The sequence below is a fragment of the Antrostomus carolinensis genome, unplaced genomic scaffold, assembly GCF_000700745.2.
Source record: "Antrostomus carolinensis isolate BGI_N321 unplaced genomic scaffold, ASM70074v2 scaffold2670, whole genome shotgun sequence".
Classification (NCBI taxonomy): Eukaryota; Metazoa; Chordata; class Aves; order Caprimulgiformes; family Caprimulgidae; genus Antrostomus; species Antrostomus carolinensis.
This window is the reverse complement of record NW_010288875.1, coordinates 1-16,225: the sequence shown is the minus strand read 5'-3', so window position 1 is coordinate 16,225 and position 16,225 is coordinate 1. Positions and strand designations below refer to the sequence as shown.

Genomic DNA, 16,225 nt, shown 5'->3' with positions numbered 1-16,225 from the left:
CCTGTATTTGTTTTACAAACTGGGATTTTTTATAATGCAAATTATTTAATAAAAAAAGTTCCTGACAAGATCAATTCAACATCCTTACCTGTATTTACCACTCCACAATTTCAATTTAAAAATAAAGTGCTCTGTAATCAGTGGTATATGTGAAGCTTTTGCAGGTTTGGGGTGAGTTCACACCTTGTAGTTGGATTATTCTGCACCTCTGAGGACTGAGCTCTGATCAAAGTGAATGATGGCCCTCCCTGCATAGATTCTCTAGTGTACAGTAAAATACTTCAAGATTTTTCCTCTCCCTCAGTGTGGAACTAATCTGATCTCTTTCTTTTTTATCCATCTGCTCATTTTCACTTATTCAATGCCTCTGAAGATTTATGTTCTGCATCATATGTAATTAACTAACAGATCCAAAATATACTATGTGGGACCTAGAGAGAAAGTGATGACATCATCCCTAAGAAAGCTGTCTAAAAAATAGAGTAAAATTAAACCAATGCAGTACATGCTAAATGAATGAAAACCTGACACCATGATAGATATCAGCTAGTGATTTAGAGATTAGATTTATCATTCCTTGTGAATTTTTCCTAGTCATCAAGGAGGTTTTGGTCAAAACTACAGCCACTATCTTTTCCAATGATGTAGAAGCAAAAATGAAATTCTTGCCAGTGAACTTTGCAGATGTCATAAAAACCGTGCAGTGGTAATAGATGAGGAGGACAGGTTTAGCTCTCCAGAAGAGCATGAATCACATGCTAGACTGTGCCCACATTATGGATGAGAATGTATGACACATTTACCAGTGGTGTTTGTATTTTAGGAAACAGTGACTTTGAAACAGATTTGAGATGAACATGAGCTCAAAATGTGATAGAGTAGCTAAGAAAACAGTGACAATCTTATGTCTAAAAGGAAGAAAATACTGCAGAGTGAGATAGTGTTAGCACATGATGGTTTATTACTGAAAGACTGTATTCTGTTGATCCATCTGTACATTAACAACAAGGTTAAATTGTAGGAAAGGTCCAGAAAAGAATGATGAAGAGTATTAGCAATCTGGGAAATATTCCTAATTCTGAGAGTAAAGTTCAATCTAATTAAGCTCTGGCAGTGTAAGTATACTGCAAGACATTAAGCTAGCGCAGTACTTTGCAAAATATTATCTTAGTGCAGTACTTTGCAAAACATTATCTTTGCTGCTGGTTGCCCACAAGAATGTTCTTTACCTTGTGGACAACACAAGGTTGTTTTGCCCTCAAGGAAAAGAGAGTTAGCTGTTTTACCTTCACTGTGGTTAAAAGGGAACACAAGAACCACTGCTGTAGAGTAACTAATGTAACTAATGCACTATCTTCTTGTTGCCTGACAGTAACTTACCCTACAGTGCCACATTCTCAGTGAATTTGAAAGTAGGTTAAAATATTATGTGGTCAGGACACAAAAGTACAAATGTGGGAAGCTGTCATATTTTTGTGGTCCTTTTAAACCAACACAATCCAGCAGTTGGAAGCTGAATCTGGAAACATAGAGACTGGAAACTAAAACCTAGTTTTCTAGAGAAGTTAGATCTATCAATTACATTTTTGAAGCTGAAATTACAAATATCTCTAAAAGTTCACATAGAAGTTCTGTCTTTGATCCTTAAAAACATCTTGGATTTGATTTGTCCAAGCTGTCACATTATACAAATAATGATATTTCGTTTTACAAATCAATATATTGAACTAAAACATTTTGAGACTGCTTCTGCCTCTTTGATATGTGATCCCTACAGCCACCATACTGCCAGGACTATAAGTGGTAAGAATACCTGGACTGAAAATCAGTGTATGGACTATAGCTGTGCTGATTTAAAATGATCTTTTAGAAATTATGACTTCTTTATCATTACTTATAAATTATGATTTAATCATAAAGAAAGATAAGACATAACCATCTGCAAATGAGATTAAAGTTAGGAAAGACATGCTGAAGTCTGAGCTCTTACTCTTGTGAATCAACATCACAGCATCATAAATTGAACATGAATTGATTGTATTGGCATTCAGCTGAAACGTGAGCTTGTAAACATCTTACTGTCACTGCAGACACAGTAGAAAGGTTGCCCAACATATATGTATGTAAGATATACACAATGCGTGTTTGTATGAGGTTCTTTGTGAAGTATGTATGAATATATACTTCTTCTGGTCAATAACCTCCTTCCCTGGTGCTTAATAGGACATTACACTCATTATTTCCTGTTCCTTAGCAGTTTTTGCTCCTGTTGATGCCTTTAGACAGCAAAAATGGAGATCAACCCCCCAAATCCTAGTACCACTTGCAGTGCTATAAAAGCTCACAGAAATTACACTTCTTATCATTTGCATCCATAGAGGAGTGAAGTTTCAGTGTCTGAAGAGAGGCAAAATTTGCGCTTGGTTTTTAATTTCACTGAGGAACCTTAGGGAAGTATAGCCTACCCTATTTGCCTCAGTCTTTCTTCTTTGAAGGTTAAAATTACATCTTCAGAAACAAGGTATCTTGCAAGCAGGCTCACTTTGGTTTTTGCACACACACATATACATGGATGCGTATTAAAGGACTTGCAGAAAATTTGAGCCAAAATCTGTCAGGAATCAATGTTCTGTCAAAATCTCAGTGCAGAAGCCTTAGACAGCAGCACATTCAGCTTTCCAAGAGCAGGACCTGATGTATGAGGTTAATCGCAAGGATTCATTTTGTTAAGGGATCAGAAACCCAAAGCTGGTTCTATATAATATCTAAATCCCTTAATGCAACTAGCAGAGCCACAGTGCTTCTGTCCTTTAAAGCCGATACTTTCTATTAATTCAAGATACCTGTTCATTCACCTTTCTTTCCAGGCCACTTGCTAAAGGAAGTGTTTTGTGGTTGGAAGAAAGGCAAGCTCACAGTTCAGAAAGACAGGAGATAAACTGCTGACCCTTTTGTAGTCAATAGGACTTTTATCACTGGCTTCTGTTCTGGATTTCACCAAATACTTAAGTACATGAAGTTACATTTCTGAAACTTTTTCTATATATTTATTTTTCAGATGCAAAGGAAAATTAGAAACACCTCTGAACTCTGTTTTCACATGGAGATGAAAAGTTTTCCCAGAAAACACCATGGAAAATTGCAGGCATATGTGTATTGTTCTTTAATAATTTCTATAATATTAATTCAAAGCTCCAGTCTATTGACTCCTAAGGATGATACTTTCATGGACAACTTTAAACTATGCCAAGACAAAATCCTACCTGGAACTCATTAGAATTTATGGTACTGAAAATCTGAATCTGAATTTTGTTCTTTGGTCTAATTTTTATCTAAAAAATCAGCAGAACACATGGCAATCCTGCAGCTGGTTAGACTTCTACATCTTGCTATGAAGGCAAGGAAAATGGAATGGAATGACTTCTGATGGACAATGTGAACATGATATTCCTGGACTAGCCCCTTCTCTCTCTATCACTTAAAATAGGTAGTGGAAGCTGACTAATCACATTAACATTTAAGGGCAGCATTTTATATTAATGGCTGGGAGATATCTTTGTTTATACTATTCTGTAAAGAAATGACCTGAACAGAAAATATACTTTGCATGAATCTCCCATTTATCAGCCTAACAAGCATACACTAACCAGAGTATGTAGAAGTTAAAATGCAGTTTGTGGGAATCTCATAACACAGGCTGTAATTCCTGAAATGGTTAAAACAAACAAACAAAAAATATGTTAAGAAGACAGGAGACAGAATAAATATGGTCAGTTCCATCTGCCACAGAAGAACTACAAGAACTCCCATATGTTTTGAGGCATTTGCTTTCTGTCAACCTGTTCGGTAGTCTATGATATTACTGAAGCAATTATGTAACAGGCATTAATATATTTATAGCAAACAGACCCTGTCTGGCTAAAAACTGAAAATATTTAGGGAAAAAAACATGAGCTACTTATCTGACACACTGATATGTCCTTATCTGTCAATGGTGTTATGTCTGAAGAATGAGATGTAATCAGATCATATGAAGTTTTAGTGAAATGGGCTCATGGTTACAAAATATTTCACTGAAAATGGCCTTGCTGCTTGAAGTATGGTCACAAATATTCCATTACAAGTTGAATGTGAGTGTATGTTAAAAGATAAGGATGCTATCTACATTTACCTACTCTGATCCCAGTTGGCTGCAAAAAGCAGAAGAATCTTCCTGCCACAGTGGTCACGATTTTCAAGTACTCCCGGGAACCCATCTGTCAGAGCCCGTTTAATTCCTGGATCATCAGCTTTGAAGTTCTTGAACATATCCAGATTTAATTGGCGGTACTGGAAGTACTGAGCCAGCAGTCTGAAGGCCTCAGTTTGGTGAAACTTTCTGGCTCGGAGAAATCTCAAGATGAAGGCATCATCTGTACGTAAAAACCCAATGTCAGGTCTCGTGATGATCATGTCCCTGACTTGCTGGATATCCTGATGCAAAATGTCTGGGTTTTCATTCAGTTCCAGACGGGCTTTCTCTATAGTCTCTGGACTAAGTCCAGCTTGTAAATGGGTCATCTCTGCAAAAACCTCTTTTCCAAATCCTTAACTTCAAATATTTTAGCACGAGAAATGCTGATCCCATTCACTTGTGGGTTTGCTGTGAGTGCGAGCCATTCAGAAGCTTTTTGCTAGCAAGCTGACACTTAACAAATGAAAGCAAAGGGCTTTTCTTATTCTTGCAGAGAGAGTAACATGCAGTTCACATGTAGTATAATCCATCCACAGGAAAGTGCTGTTTATTCCATCACTTACTAAAAGAAAAAGCAAATAGAAAGATTAAATATGTATATAAGGCTTACACGAATGCATTTCTGAAATTATAGCAATAAAATTGTTCTGTGTACTTCATATATGAGGATAGCAGTCAGTTTCAGAATGGGTGCATTTCAGATAAGGCAGTCATCTTGAATGCACGTATTCAAGCTTTCAGAAAGGCAATGTGATTAATTGACAATTAATACTAAGCTGTAGCAACTTATTATTAAAATGCAAAGTTGCAAAGTTGCCTTATAGAAGTGTGGGAGTTACAGCATCCCATAGCTTCAAGCCCAGGATGACAAAACCAAAAATAATAATAATTTTTTTCCACCCCTAACTACATTTCAGCTTCCTAAGTACACAGATTTACATTTACCACAGTGAGTATAACAACCTTTTGATTTGGTTTTATCATCTGTACTATCAGCTTGTAGCTTTCCTTGAATTAGCCCCTGAGCTGACTGTAAAACTGATATAAAAAAAAAAAAAACAAACCCAAACCCAACAACAAACCCCCCAAAACAACTCCACCAACATCAGGGATATTTTCTACTTGGTAAAGCCTCACTGAAAATATTTCCCATTGATACTTGATACATCTTCATGGGAAACTTCCCATGAATAAAATGTTTGATAAATCTAATCTGACAGGATTGGTGTTTTAGTTGAAAAGAGATGTATTTTATCATAAATTCTTTTTTTCAGCATCTTGTAGCTTTCCTGAATATCTAGTTCTGAATTTCATTTTCATTCCTGTACTTTACCTAGAATTTGTTTTCACAAGTGTTACAAGAAAAGCTGCTTAAACTGTTATGTATGAACAAAATGGTACAGCGAATCTCTTATATTTCAGTGACATAATTAGCAAGAGGCTGTCATCGAAGTATGTGTAGTTACACTTGTGTGAAATAAGATCAAGGTCTGTTCCAATGTGAAATGTGTGTGAAGGAAGATCAAGATCCTCCCAGTTTTTCATCTGTAAAAAAAAAACAGACAAGCAAACAAAAAACCACATTGCCTAACTGATCTCTCTCTTTCTAATTTCTGAAAAAGAAAAATTGGTTTAAAAATTAAAAGGGAATCTCTCAGTGAAAGGCATGCTTTATTGTACTTGAAGAAAGCTGTTTGGAAAGTTATGAATTATTTATAGCAAAATAACCATTTCACTCAGCTATTCCCCTGGGCTCAGTGTTCTCATATCAAACAAAGGGGACAGCAGCAGCCAGCACATTTCTTCATCCAGGGGCTGCTCAAAGTTACATTGCAGGACCTGGAAGTCAAACAGCACAAGGGATGCCCAAGTTCCCTGTTTTGTAAGCTTGCATGTCATTGATAAAAACTACGTTTTTAGATGCCACAGCTGCAGCCTCAGGATGAGATTCCTAAATTTGAATACAGACAGTTTCTTCATATTTGCTTAAAGGAAATTTTTGGCAGGAGATAAGATTTTCATTCAACAGCATTAAACTTGTCTGTAGGTGATACAAAGGAGAGGTTGTTAAGCAGCTTCTTTCTGTATTCACTGTGGAGCTGGAGATAGGAACAGCTACCTGCGGGGCAGCATAACTGCTGATTCATCAGCCTGGAAAAACTTGGAGAAAAGCAGAGCCAGGAGGAAAGAAGGCTGCCTGCCTTTGACAAGTCACTACGGAACACAAATGACTCCAGAAAAACAAGCCCTGAAGTTTTGAGGGGATAATCAATGGGTGCAGATTATTCAGTTCTTAAAGAAATGAGAGTTATATTAAAGGTGGATTGCACACATAAAAATAAAGTAATGGTTATTTACTTTCTTCTTACCTTAATTAGGCCAAAATAGGATAACTCCGATGGTATCAACTGAATTCCACTGACGTAAAATTGATGTAGGCCACAGGAAAATCAGGCCAATATTTTGTGCCTAAGATCTCAAATTAATGCTGGCATTAGCATTTTCTTGCATAAATCATTATTTTATTTACAATTGCCTCCATGAGCTAGTTAAGGAAGCTCAGTGTATTTAGTGTGACACTGTCATTAGGGGAGTGTAATGTAAGGTTCTTTCTCTCCTTTTAACAGCAAGTCGTACCCTAAGGAGGCTGTTTGTGTTCGAGGGTGACCAGCAGAGGGGTGGAAGCAAGTACCTTCTCTGAGGTCTCTATCACCTCTGGTTCAGGGTTCAGTATGAGTTCAAACACCTTTGAAGCTCCTCTGACTTAGAATTACGGAATCATAAAATCACAGAATGGTTTGGGTTGTGTGAGGCATGCACTTGACCCCCTTTAACCAAGCCAGCAGCAGTTTAGTACAGGCTTCAAAGGAGGTAAAAGCCTGAGCAACAGCCAGGCTGAGAACTCCTCTACAAAACCCACAAAGGAGCAGAGGTACATAGTGAACACTAAAGAGTTGTGGGTACAAGGAGTCTTGTGTATACCTCTCCCATTTTATGCAATTTGACTATGAGCCAGCCACTTTATCCCATAAATATGACAGCCTAAGTAAGCCTTCTTTGGGCTCTCCCTGCTAGGCAGTGTGGCTGCATGGTGATGATCTCCCTTTGAGCTGGGACACGTCTCAAGAGTGCTCCTCAAAGCAAGGAGAACTTTTACCAACAACAGATCGCTGGATGAGCACAATTGGAATCCTCCCTGGGCAACAACTGGACTGCACACCAGACAACTCTCCCCTTCAGCAGGGACTCTTCTCAGTGTTAAGAGATATTAGTTGTTTAGCTTAAATAAGTAAGTTTTAAATAGAATGAATCACTTAGAGTTGTAATATTGCTTGATTTAGTATGCTTTTTCCTTAGCTTTACTTACTTGGCATGAGTAGCTAGATTTGCTGAAGCCTTAAGCCTCAAGCTGTAAATTTCCACTTAGATTTACTGAACGTGTATCTACTTAGTCAAACAGGGTCTCTGGAACCAGTGTAAATAAGAAGATACAGAGGCTTCAAGGCTATAGTCATCAACAGCAGCTGCAACTAGACAAGATAATGGCCTGTCTGAAGACAGCGAGGGAATCCAATGAGGAACAAGAAGACACCAGACCCAAATTTTACTACTGGACTGAACAATTGGGTGAGGAGCAGATGACTAGTCTGTAAGGGTACAATTTCTCAGGATTTTCTTTTTTCTTGTTGGGGGCCCCTCCCCGGAGACACAAGCTGACCGTGCTGCTGTACCACTCTATTAAATTATTTATTTTTATACAATCCATTTTCTGAGGGTCTGCTTTGGGAAATGTAGGGTTTGAACTTTGGCGCAGACAAACATTGGATGCCCAGATGGAAGGTAAGTGAAGTGGGAATAAGCATAATCAAACTTTGAAATCTTAGCTAAGTGATATAGAGAATCAGGTGTGCACATATAATCCTTTAGCCATGAAAACACATAATCCCCTAATCATAAACTCTTGATCAGGTCTGGGACTAGGAGTGGATCCAGCCACACTTAAACTCATCTCTGAGAAGGAATTTAGAAAGCAAGGGAGTCCATTCTGAACCTGGTGACTCAATGGGAGCGTCTCCCTTACCTTTCTGCACCTCCAGTCCCTGTGTAAAGAATTTTAAATTGATTCTAACTGGATTCTCCCTCTATGTTTCTTCTATGTAGGAAGTAATAGAGTGAACCTTGCCATCAAACTCTGTTAAGTCAGACTTTTATCTAAACACCCACAACAGGTTGGAAAGGACCCCTGAAGATCATCTACTCCATCCCTCCTGCAATGAGCAGGGACATCTTCAACTAGATCAGGTTGCTCAAAACCACATCCAGCCTGACCTTGAACACATCCACGGATGAGGCATCCACAACTTCTGTAGGCAACCTGTTCCAGAGTCTCACCACCCTCACAGTAAAGAATTTTGTCTTTATATCCCTTTGAAATCTTATCTTTCAGTTTAAAACCATTAGCCCTTGTCTTATCACTACAGACCCTGATGAAAAGTCTCTTCTGTCTTTCTTATAGGCCCTCTTTAAGTACTGAAAGGCCACAATAAGGTATCCCTGAAGCCTTTTCTTCTTCAGGCTGAACAACCCCAACCCTCTCAACCTTTCTTCATAGGAGAGGTGTTCCAGCCCTCTGATCATTTCTGTGGCCTTCCTCTGGACCTGTTGTAACAGGTCCAAGGACTTATGGCAGCTAACTGTGAGCCTAGTTAACTGGGTTCACCTATTTTCTGAGCGTTTATGGGAGTAGCACTGTCCCTTCCTCTGCTCCTTTTCTGACTCCCATCTCCACAAAAATGTTTCTTTGGAAATAAGTTAAATTCTTTAAAGGTTAACTGCAGTCTACTGCAGAAGAAAATGGGGTTACACCAAGGCCAGAAAATCTGCCCCTTCAGATTTTCTTATAGGATCCCCAAACATTTAGTGACAAAAATGATGCCACTTACTAACATTAAAGTTTCCTACAGTATTTACTTTGTTTAAATGGATTAGTACCCTTCATGCCCAGGATGATCCCAAGGTGAGGGAGATACAGTCCTCTCCCATCAGACGTTATTGCTAGAAAGCAACTTACAAATACTCAGTCCAACAAAAAATACATTTTTTAATGCCTTTGAGAGTTTTCTGATAGTGGGATGAGCTATAACCATGGGTTACAGCTTACAGGTTAACCTCTAGTTATCCTGGTTATCAGCCAGAACAGACTTTTCACTGAAATACTTTATCGGCGTAATGTTATATATTGCAAAATAATCCAAAATATGTATGAATAATGTTGTCACTATCTGAATCACAACACAGATCATGGGGTTAGTAATCCACTCTAGCACCATTGGCTTCAAAGTGTCTGATTTATATAAGCAGATGATTTGGTTCTCCCACTGCTTACCTTGACAATAAATTTAATGCTCCATAGCTACCCAGTTTAATTGTCATTGTGCTTTCTCAAATGGTACTGTTTTATTCTGATTCCCAAAGGTGTAACAGAAGCACCTTCTCCATTGTCACCCCCTCCCACACATGGCAATTTCTCCTTCTCTTCTGGTGTTGTGTACAGCTCTGATCCAACTGCCAATTTTTCAGATGTTTACATCTTTGTTCTCCCCCTTTTTTTTTTTTTTTTTTTTTGTCAAATGAAGATGCTGGCCTTTTTTTCCCTATCTTGAATATTGTTGCCATGTGTTGGCACACTAGACTCTTTGTTATAGTCTCAACAGCTGTTTTTCTGTTTTGTGACTCTTTGTTCCCAAAGGACTATTTGCTCTCCTAATGTCTTTTCACAATCACTTACAATAAATCATCCTTCCAGAGAAACAAAACTCAGTTTTAAACAAGGAAAAATAATTAAGAGAGGTTTGAAACACAATATATTAATACAGGATTAAAAAAAAAAAAAGGTAAATTCCACCAAAATTGTAGTATCACATACAATTCCAGCTTATTAATTTTCATTCCCAACAAGAGAATGACAAGGGATAGAAAGTGGTTTTAGGATGAGTAAAATACTGGAAATGAGACACAGTCTTCAGACAAACAGCTTATATTTTTGCCAGTCCCTCAAAAATAAGTCTCAGTTAATAACAAAATTTATAGTATTACTTAATAATTAACTAAAATGAAAACAATATCTTAAGGAAGTATATATAGCACTTTCCATCTGAAGATCTTAATATGCTTTACTGCTCTTCTTCAATGACACTTCTGGATCAGCATTCAACCCCTATTTGCTCTACACCCCCTGAAAAATTGTCCAAAACCTGCTCTCAGTGATGGTGATGCTTGTCTGGATCATTTTGTTCCTGCCAGCTTAGCTGTCCCTGCAACACCATTTGCCTCTTGATGCACTGTCCTCATGTTCATTTGGCCTTTCTCCATCCACTTCAATTCCAGAAAGATTTTCATTGCCTCTGTCTACTGAGTGTTTTCCATTCAGTCAAAAGCTATATGCCATGTGAAATTTCATTACCACAGCTTTCAAACAGGGAAGGCACTAGGGTTTAATACTCACCTGGTATTAATAGGCATCACTGTTATGATTTTTCTCATTATATAATTCATAACTCCCAGCATTCATGCAGATATTAGCTGCTAAAATCATGCCAGAAAAGAAGGCAGTGGGCAGGGAGGGAGAGAAAACGGTAATGTAGAAAGATTTCATCTCAGAGTGTGGGTGCCATCTCATTAAATTGCTTTTAAAAAAAATATTTTGATGGCAAATGTGGAAAACATCCTGGGGCTATGTTCTGCCTATCTGGGATTGCTCCAAAAGGGCAGTGGAGGATGAACCCATAGCTGTACTCACAGGAATGGCTCCTATGGCACTTTGTGTCTTTGTGGTACCTTGATAGGTACCTGCACTGCAAATGAAGTACTCAGTCATAGAAAGGGATGTACCCTGACTCCATGAATTAATTTCAAAAGAGTGATAAGAAAACCTAACTATCTCTTGTCCTTGGCTGCTGGATCCTGGCATCCTCCATAGACAGTGGGGAGAAGTACAGCCCTGAGTGATTTGCCTGAGGTCACAGAGGGTGTATTTCACAGAGCTGGGAACAGACCATATGTCTCCTGAGCCACAAGCTTACGTGTTAACATCTGGGCAATCTTTCCCCTCCATGCATAACTCTCTACCTCATGAGAAAAACATGAAGCCTTCTTGCACACAAGGAAATGGAGAGTTAGACTGCAGTGTTCCCAGTGTCCCAAGTATAATCCCCCTAGGCTTCAACGGCACAATCAGGACCCCAAAATGTACCATTTCTTTATGTTTTTGCCAAGAGCAACCTTGCTTTGGGGGATCCTGACAGGTCTGTCTCACATCTCAAGTCCAATAGCTTAACTGAAGCTCAGATTATCACAGAATCACAGAATGGCTAAGATTATAAAGTACCTCTAGAGGTCATCTGATCCAAGCCTCCAGCTCAGGTAGGGCTTCCTAGAGCCAGTTGTCCAGGACTGTGTCCAGATGGCTTTTGAATGTGTCCAAGGATGGAGACTCCGTAACTCCTATGGGGTGCTCAGTCACCCTCACAGCAAAAAAGTGTTTCTTGATGTTCAGAGGGAACCACCTGTGTTTCAGTTTGTGCCTTTGCCTCTGGTCCTGGCACTGGGCACCACTGAAAAGAGCCTGGCTCTTTCCTCTTTTCACCCTCCCTTTGGGTATTCATTTACATTAATAAGATCCCCCTTGAGTTTGCTCTTCTCCAGGCTGAACAGTCCCAGCTCTCTCAGTCTTTCCTCATGTGAGAGATGCTCCAGTCCCTTAATGTTCTTTATGGCCCTTCATTGGACTTCCTCCAGCATGTTCATGTCTGTTGTACTGAGGAGCCTAGAACTGGATACAGTACTCCAGTTGCGGTCTCTCCAGTGCTGACTCTTACGAATATCTCCTGATTCCCTGCAGCCCTTCCCTAAGGGACTAGATTCTCCCAGTGAATGTAAACAAGTTAAATATTGCAAGCATTTCTTCTTAAAGTTCTTGTGCTCCTATAAACCTTCACCAAGGAATTGTTGCTTCTCTTCAATATTAAATTAGGGAAGGTTTGTGGCTGTGTGGAGAATTTGATTGTTTCTCACATTTTTCCAGGATGTGATCTACTCGCTCAGGTACAAAAACTAACATTTCCTTCAGTTCAGTAAAAACAATATATCACACATTTCTACTCCACTCATATTACAATCTTCTTGTTAACTTGAGTCAGTTACAGGTTACCCTTGGGCCACATCTAGCTGTCCAGCAGTGGTATTTTAGCCATGGCACAGCACAAAACATGGCAGCAACTTAACTGAACTTTGCAGCTCTCTGCACAGAATGTAGGGCAGGAATATCTGCAACACTGACCTGCAGTTGTCCTGCTATTGCTACAAGTTGACAGGTATAAAGAGAGACTGACAATGTTGTCTAATAGACGTAAAATAAAAAAAATGCTTTATTATCTTTTGAGCTGAAATATTCAAATCCCATAGCCTACCTGAATATTAAGGAATAGGACCACGTGCCAAGGAGGGGAACTTAAACAACTTGTAAATAAAAACATTAAACAAAATACTTGTGAACTCAATGCCATAATTTCAATTTTTTTTCCAAATCATAGTTTTAAAGTTTTAGTATTCACCAGCCACAGATAAACTGCCAATCCCTATGGGAACATGTGGCCTGTCCTGTGGCGTGTCAAGGAAGCAGCAGGCTATGTCAGTCATGAACTGCTGCAAGTTTCACCATGCGAAAATCATCCTGTCAACTATTGGACAGAGTTGACTTTCTCCAATAACATAGTAACTTCTTGCAGTAGAAATTGTCAGCAGTATGCAAAACATGAACTCTGACCCTCAAGGCTGATAATTAAACTATATGTAGAAATAAGATCATATTGGTGTCTGAAAATCCCTAAATGCACTGTAGAAGTTGTGTTACAACATCTGCACAAAGATATACAGAAGAATATATTATTAAGATATTTAGTCCTACATCTTTAATAACATGAAATTTATCTAATTTTACAATTATTTTGCTCCACATTTTAAAAATTAAGTTCCTTTAAAAAATAGCAAATGCATTGGTGATGTGTTATTGCCATAGTAGAGGCTGACTTCGTTCTGCTTTATACATTATGTCAGAGAAAGGCATCCCTCATCTTGTGGAGTGGCGGTGGGAGGAGCAAGGGAAGGAGGGGAAGGCAGGGGTAGAGAGGAAGGAAGGGGGGAAGGAAGACAGGAAGGCAGGAGAGAAGGAAGGAAGAAAGGAAAGGAGGGAAGGAAGAAGGAAAGAAGGGAAGAAAGAAAAGAGGGAGTGATTTCTTCACGTAGGAATTAATGCAATTTTCCTGTTTTTTCCTCTCACTCCTATTGAAGTCTGGGCACAAACACAAAGATCTGCACACAGAAATATCTCCCAAACTGTAGAAATGAAGTTTATTATAATTTGATATTATCTTGTGGGTTTGTTTTCTCAGCGGACAAACATATCAAAATTAAGAAGCTTATTTCTATAAATATTATTAAAGGGAAAAAAAAACAAAACAGAACAAAACAAAACACAAAAAACCCAAAATTGTTTGGATATTCTCAAATTAAATCCTCAGAGTAGTGTTAGTATCAAGAGGGAAAGGACTTATAACTCATCTGCTAAAAACAATGTGAACTTCTGCTCGCTGAACTTCCCAGTCCACAAAGTTTGTTGCTTCTTTTTTAACTAGTAGGACCTGATTGTTGTATCTTGTTTGTGCATTTGCCAGACACCACAGCAACGGGCTGTGAGAGAAAATACTCGCTTGACAAACAATAGCATATTTGCATCAGTAACTGCACGCTCACATTAACAAATGCATTAGTTTAGTCTTAATTTGAAGGAAATATGCTCCATCCTGTAATGAGGCTGGTCATTTGTAATTTAAGTGATATAGTCCTCTTTTGGAAGATGAGGAAGCTGCTGTTAAAGGTTTCAATGAAGAAACTCCTGTGTTCAAACCACATACAGTTTAAAGAATTATGACCCAGTGTTATGGGGTGGATTATGCAGTTCCTCTGTTGCAGAACTCAATTACATTGCTTACACTACTACTAAGCAGCACTCAGTGCTACTCAGTATAAGAGTATCTGGTCTTTGCACTAGATTTTAAGTTATAAATGATGAAATAATAATAAAGTAAGAAGGTTTTTGGAAAAGGCTGTAATATAATTCACTGTTTTGCAGCTGCCTTACAAGAGTCTAATTTTTAGAAAATACTCAATAGTTTTCAGAGCTGGATGAGTCAAGAGAATTCTTAAAATAATTGGCAGCATTTTGCAACAGATACATATCAGAGATGATTATGCCAACAACACAAGCTGCCCCTGTAAACTTCAAGCTGGGATATAGACTGCAAACCAAGGAGAGCTCTATAAGGTTGAAAAAGTAAACTCTTACCTTTGCTATGCAGTGCATGGCATAATACTGTTATATAATATGTCATTTAGATGTTGGATTTGCATTAACTTTTAGTACTGGAGAAAATCCATGTTATCATCTGATTACTTAGAAAGCACATGAAAGCAGCCTTTCTGTAATTTAATTTTTCCTTCCAAATATGATCCAGTCTCTGTTTAGTGATGGACAGTGGGTAGCCATCTGCTCCTTAACTTCGTTATTCCTGGAGCTTGTTTAGACTGAGGAATCAGCATTTTGAAAAGGGAAAAGCTTCCTTTCTCCTATGACCTTCCCCACCCTCCCAAGATTAAATCACTGCAAATAGGGTTAAAGTCAGGCCAGTAGCACAACTGGGATTTCTCCAGTTATTTGCTTTGTGTTTATTTTCTGTATGAAGACCTCTCTAAACACCCTCATTGCTCACAGAGACCACAACTTAATTCTTGACTTCCTGCAGCAAAGGATCCACAGGGTTGTTGTGATTCACCCCACTTCTTCTCTGAACCCTTTATTCATCACTGTTTGCCACTGGGAAATCCGAACATTGGACTGAACTGACACATTCCCTCCCTTAATCTCTCATCCCGCTTTGGGTTGAAAATACCTGGTCAAAAGAGGCATCAGTTTGCTGATGAGCAAACAGGTATCTGCCAGTGTCTCACAAGGCACTTGGCTGGTCCTTCAGCTCACAGTTTTAACCCTCTCCCCTCCATCCATCTCACCTCTCCCCTGCTCTCAAATTGTATCTGTACTTTCCCTTCCAACTTGTGTTCCTTCCCCTGCTTGCCCAGACTCTGGGCTGTTGAATTGATTTTTGCAGCCCACATGCCCTCTTGGAGGAAATATTGAGGCTGGTGATGGAGCAGGAAGACAGGAGAGGAAGAAGTGGCAGGAAAGTGAGGAATGGGGGGAAACTGGGGCAGGGAAGAAGTAGACAGGGAAGGTGGAAAACAGGAAGGCAGGAGGCAGAGAGGCATGACAAGGAGGACTGGAAGTAGAAGAGGTAGGGTAGATAGGAAGCAAGGAAGCAGGGCAGGGAGGAGAGGCAAGGGAGGCAGGGGAAGAAGGGGAGGTAAGGCAAGAAGGGCAGGAAGGACAGAGAGGAAAAACAGGGCAGGTGGGGGAAGCAAGACAGGCAGGGAAGCAGGGATCAGGGCCAGGAAGAAAAGCAGGACAGAGAGGGGGCAGGGGAAGGAGGCAGGGAGGCAGAAAGCAGTGAGGTAGGACAGGCAGGAGAGGCAGCTGGGGGTAGCAGAGAGCAGGATAAGGAGGCAGGGAGGAAGCAGACTAGGTGAGAGGCATAGGAGACAGGGAGCAGAGCAAGCAGTGAGCAGGGAGTCAGGGCAAGTAAGGGAGGCAAGCACTGAGGAAGCAGTGAACAGGGAGAGAGGGGAGGCACTGAGCAGGGGAAAGAGGCAGACAGGGCAAGCTGGGCATGCAGGAGGCAGGGAAACAGAGGCAGGACAGGCAGAAGAGGCAGGGACCAGGAGGCAGAGCAGGCAGGTATGTGGGCAGGCAGGAGGCAGTAGGCAGGGCAGGCAGGGCAGGCAGGGAGCAGGACAGTCAGGGCAGGCAGGAGGCAGGGAGCA

The 16,225-nt window shown here is 39.7% G+C and overlaps 1 protein-coding gene across 1 annotated transcript in view; it reads right to left on the bottom strand.

Annotated features, from left to right (window-relative positions):
• Positions 1 to 4,560, bottom strand: part of LOC104524851 (clavesin-1) — a gene marked incomplete at its 3' end in the record, with an annotated part of 28,913 nt that extends 24,353 nt beyond the window's left edge. Inside the window, exon 1 of the mRNA XM_010167851.1 lies at positions 4,172 to 4,560. Coding sequence (XP_010166153.1) covers positions 4,172 to 4,560 — 389 coding nt within the window. The remainder of the gene's footprint in view (positions 1 to 4,171) is intronic.
• Between the last annotated feature and the right edge of the window lie 11,665 nt (positions 4,561 to 16,225).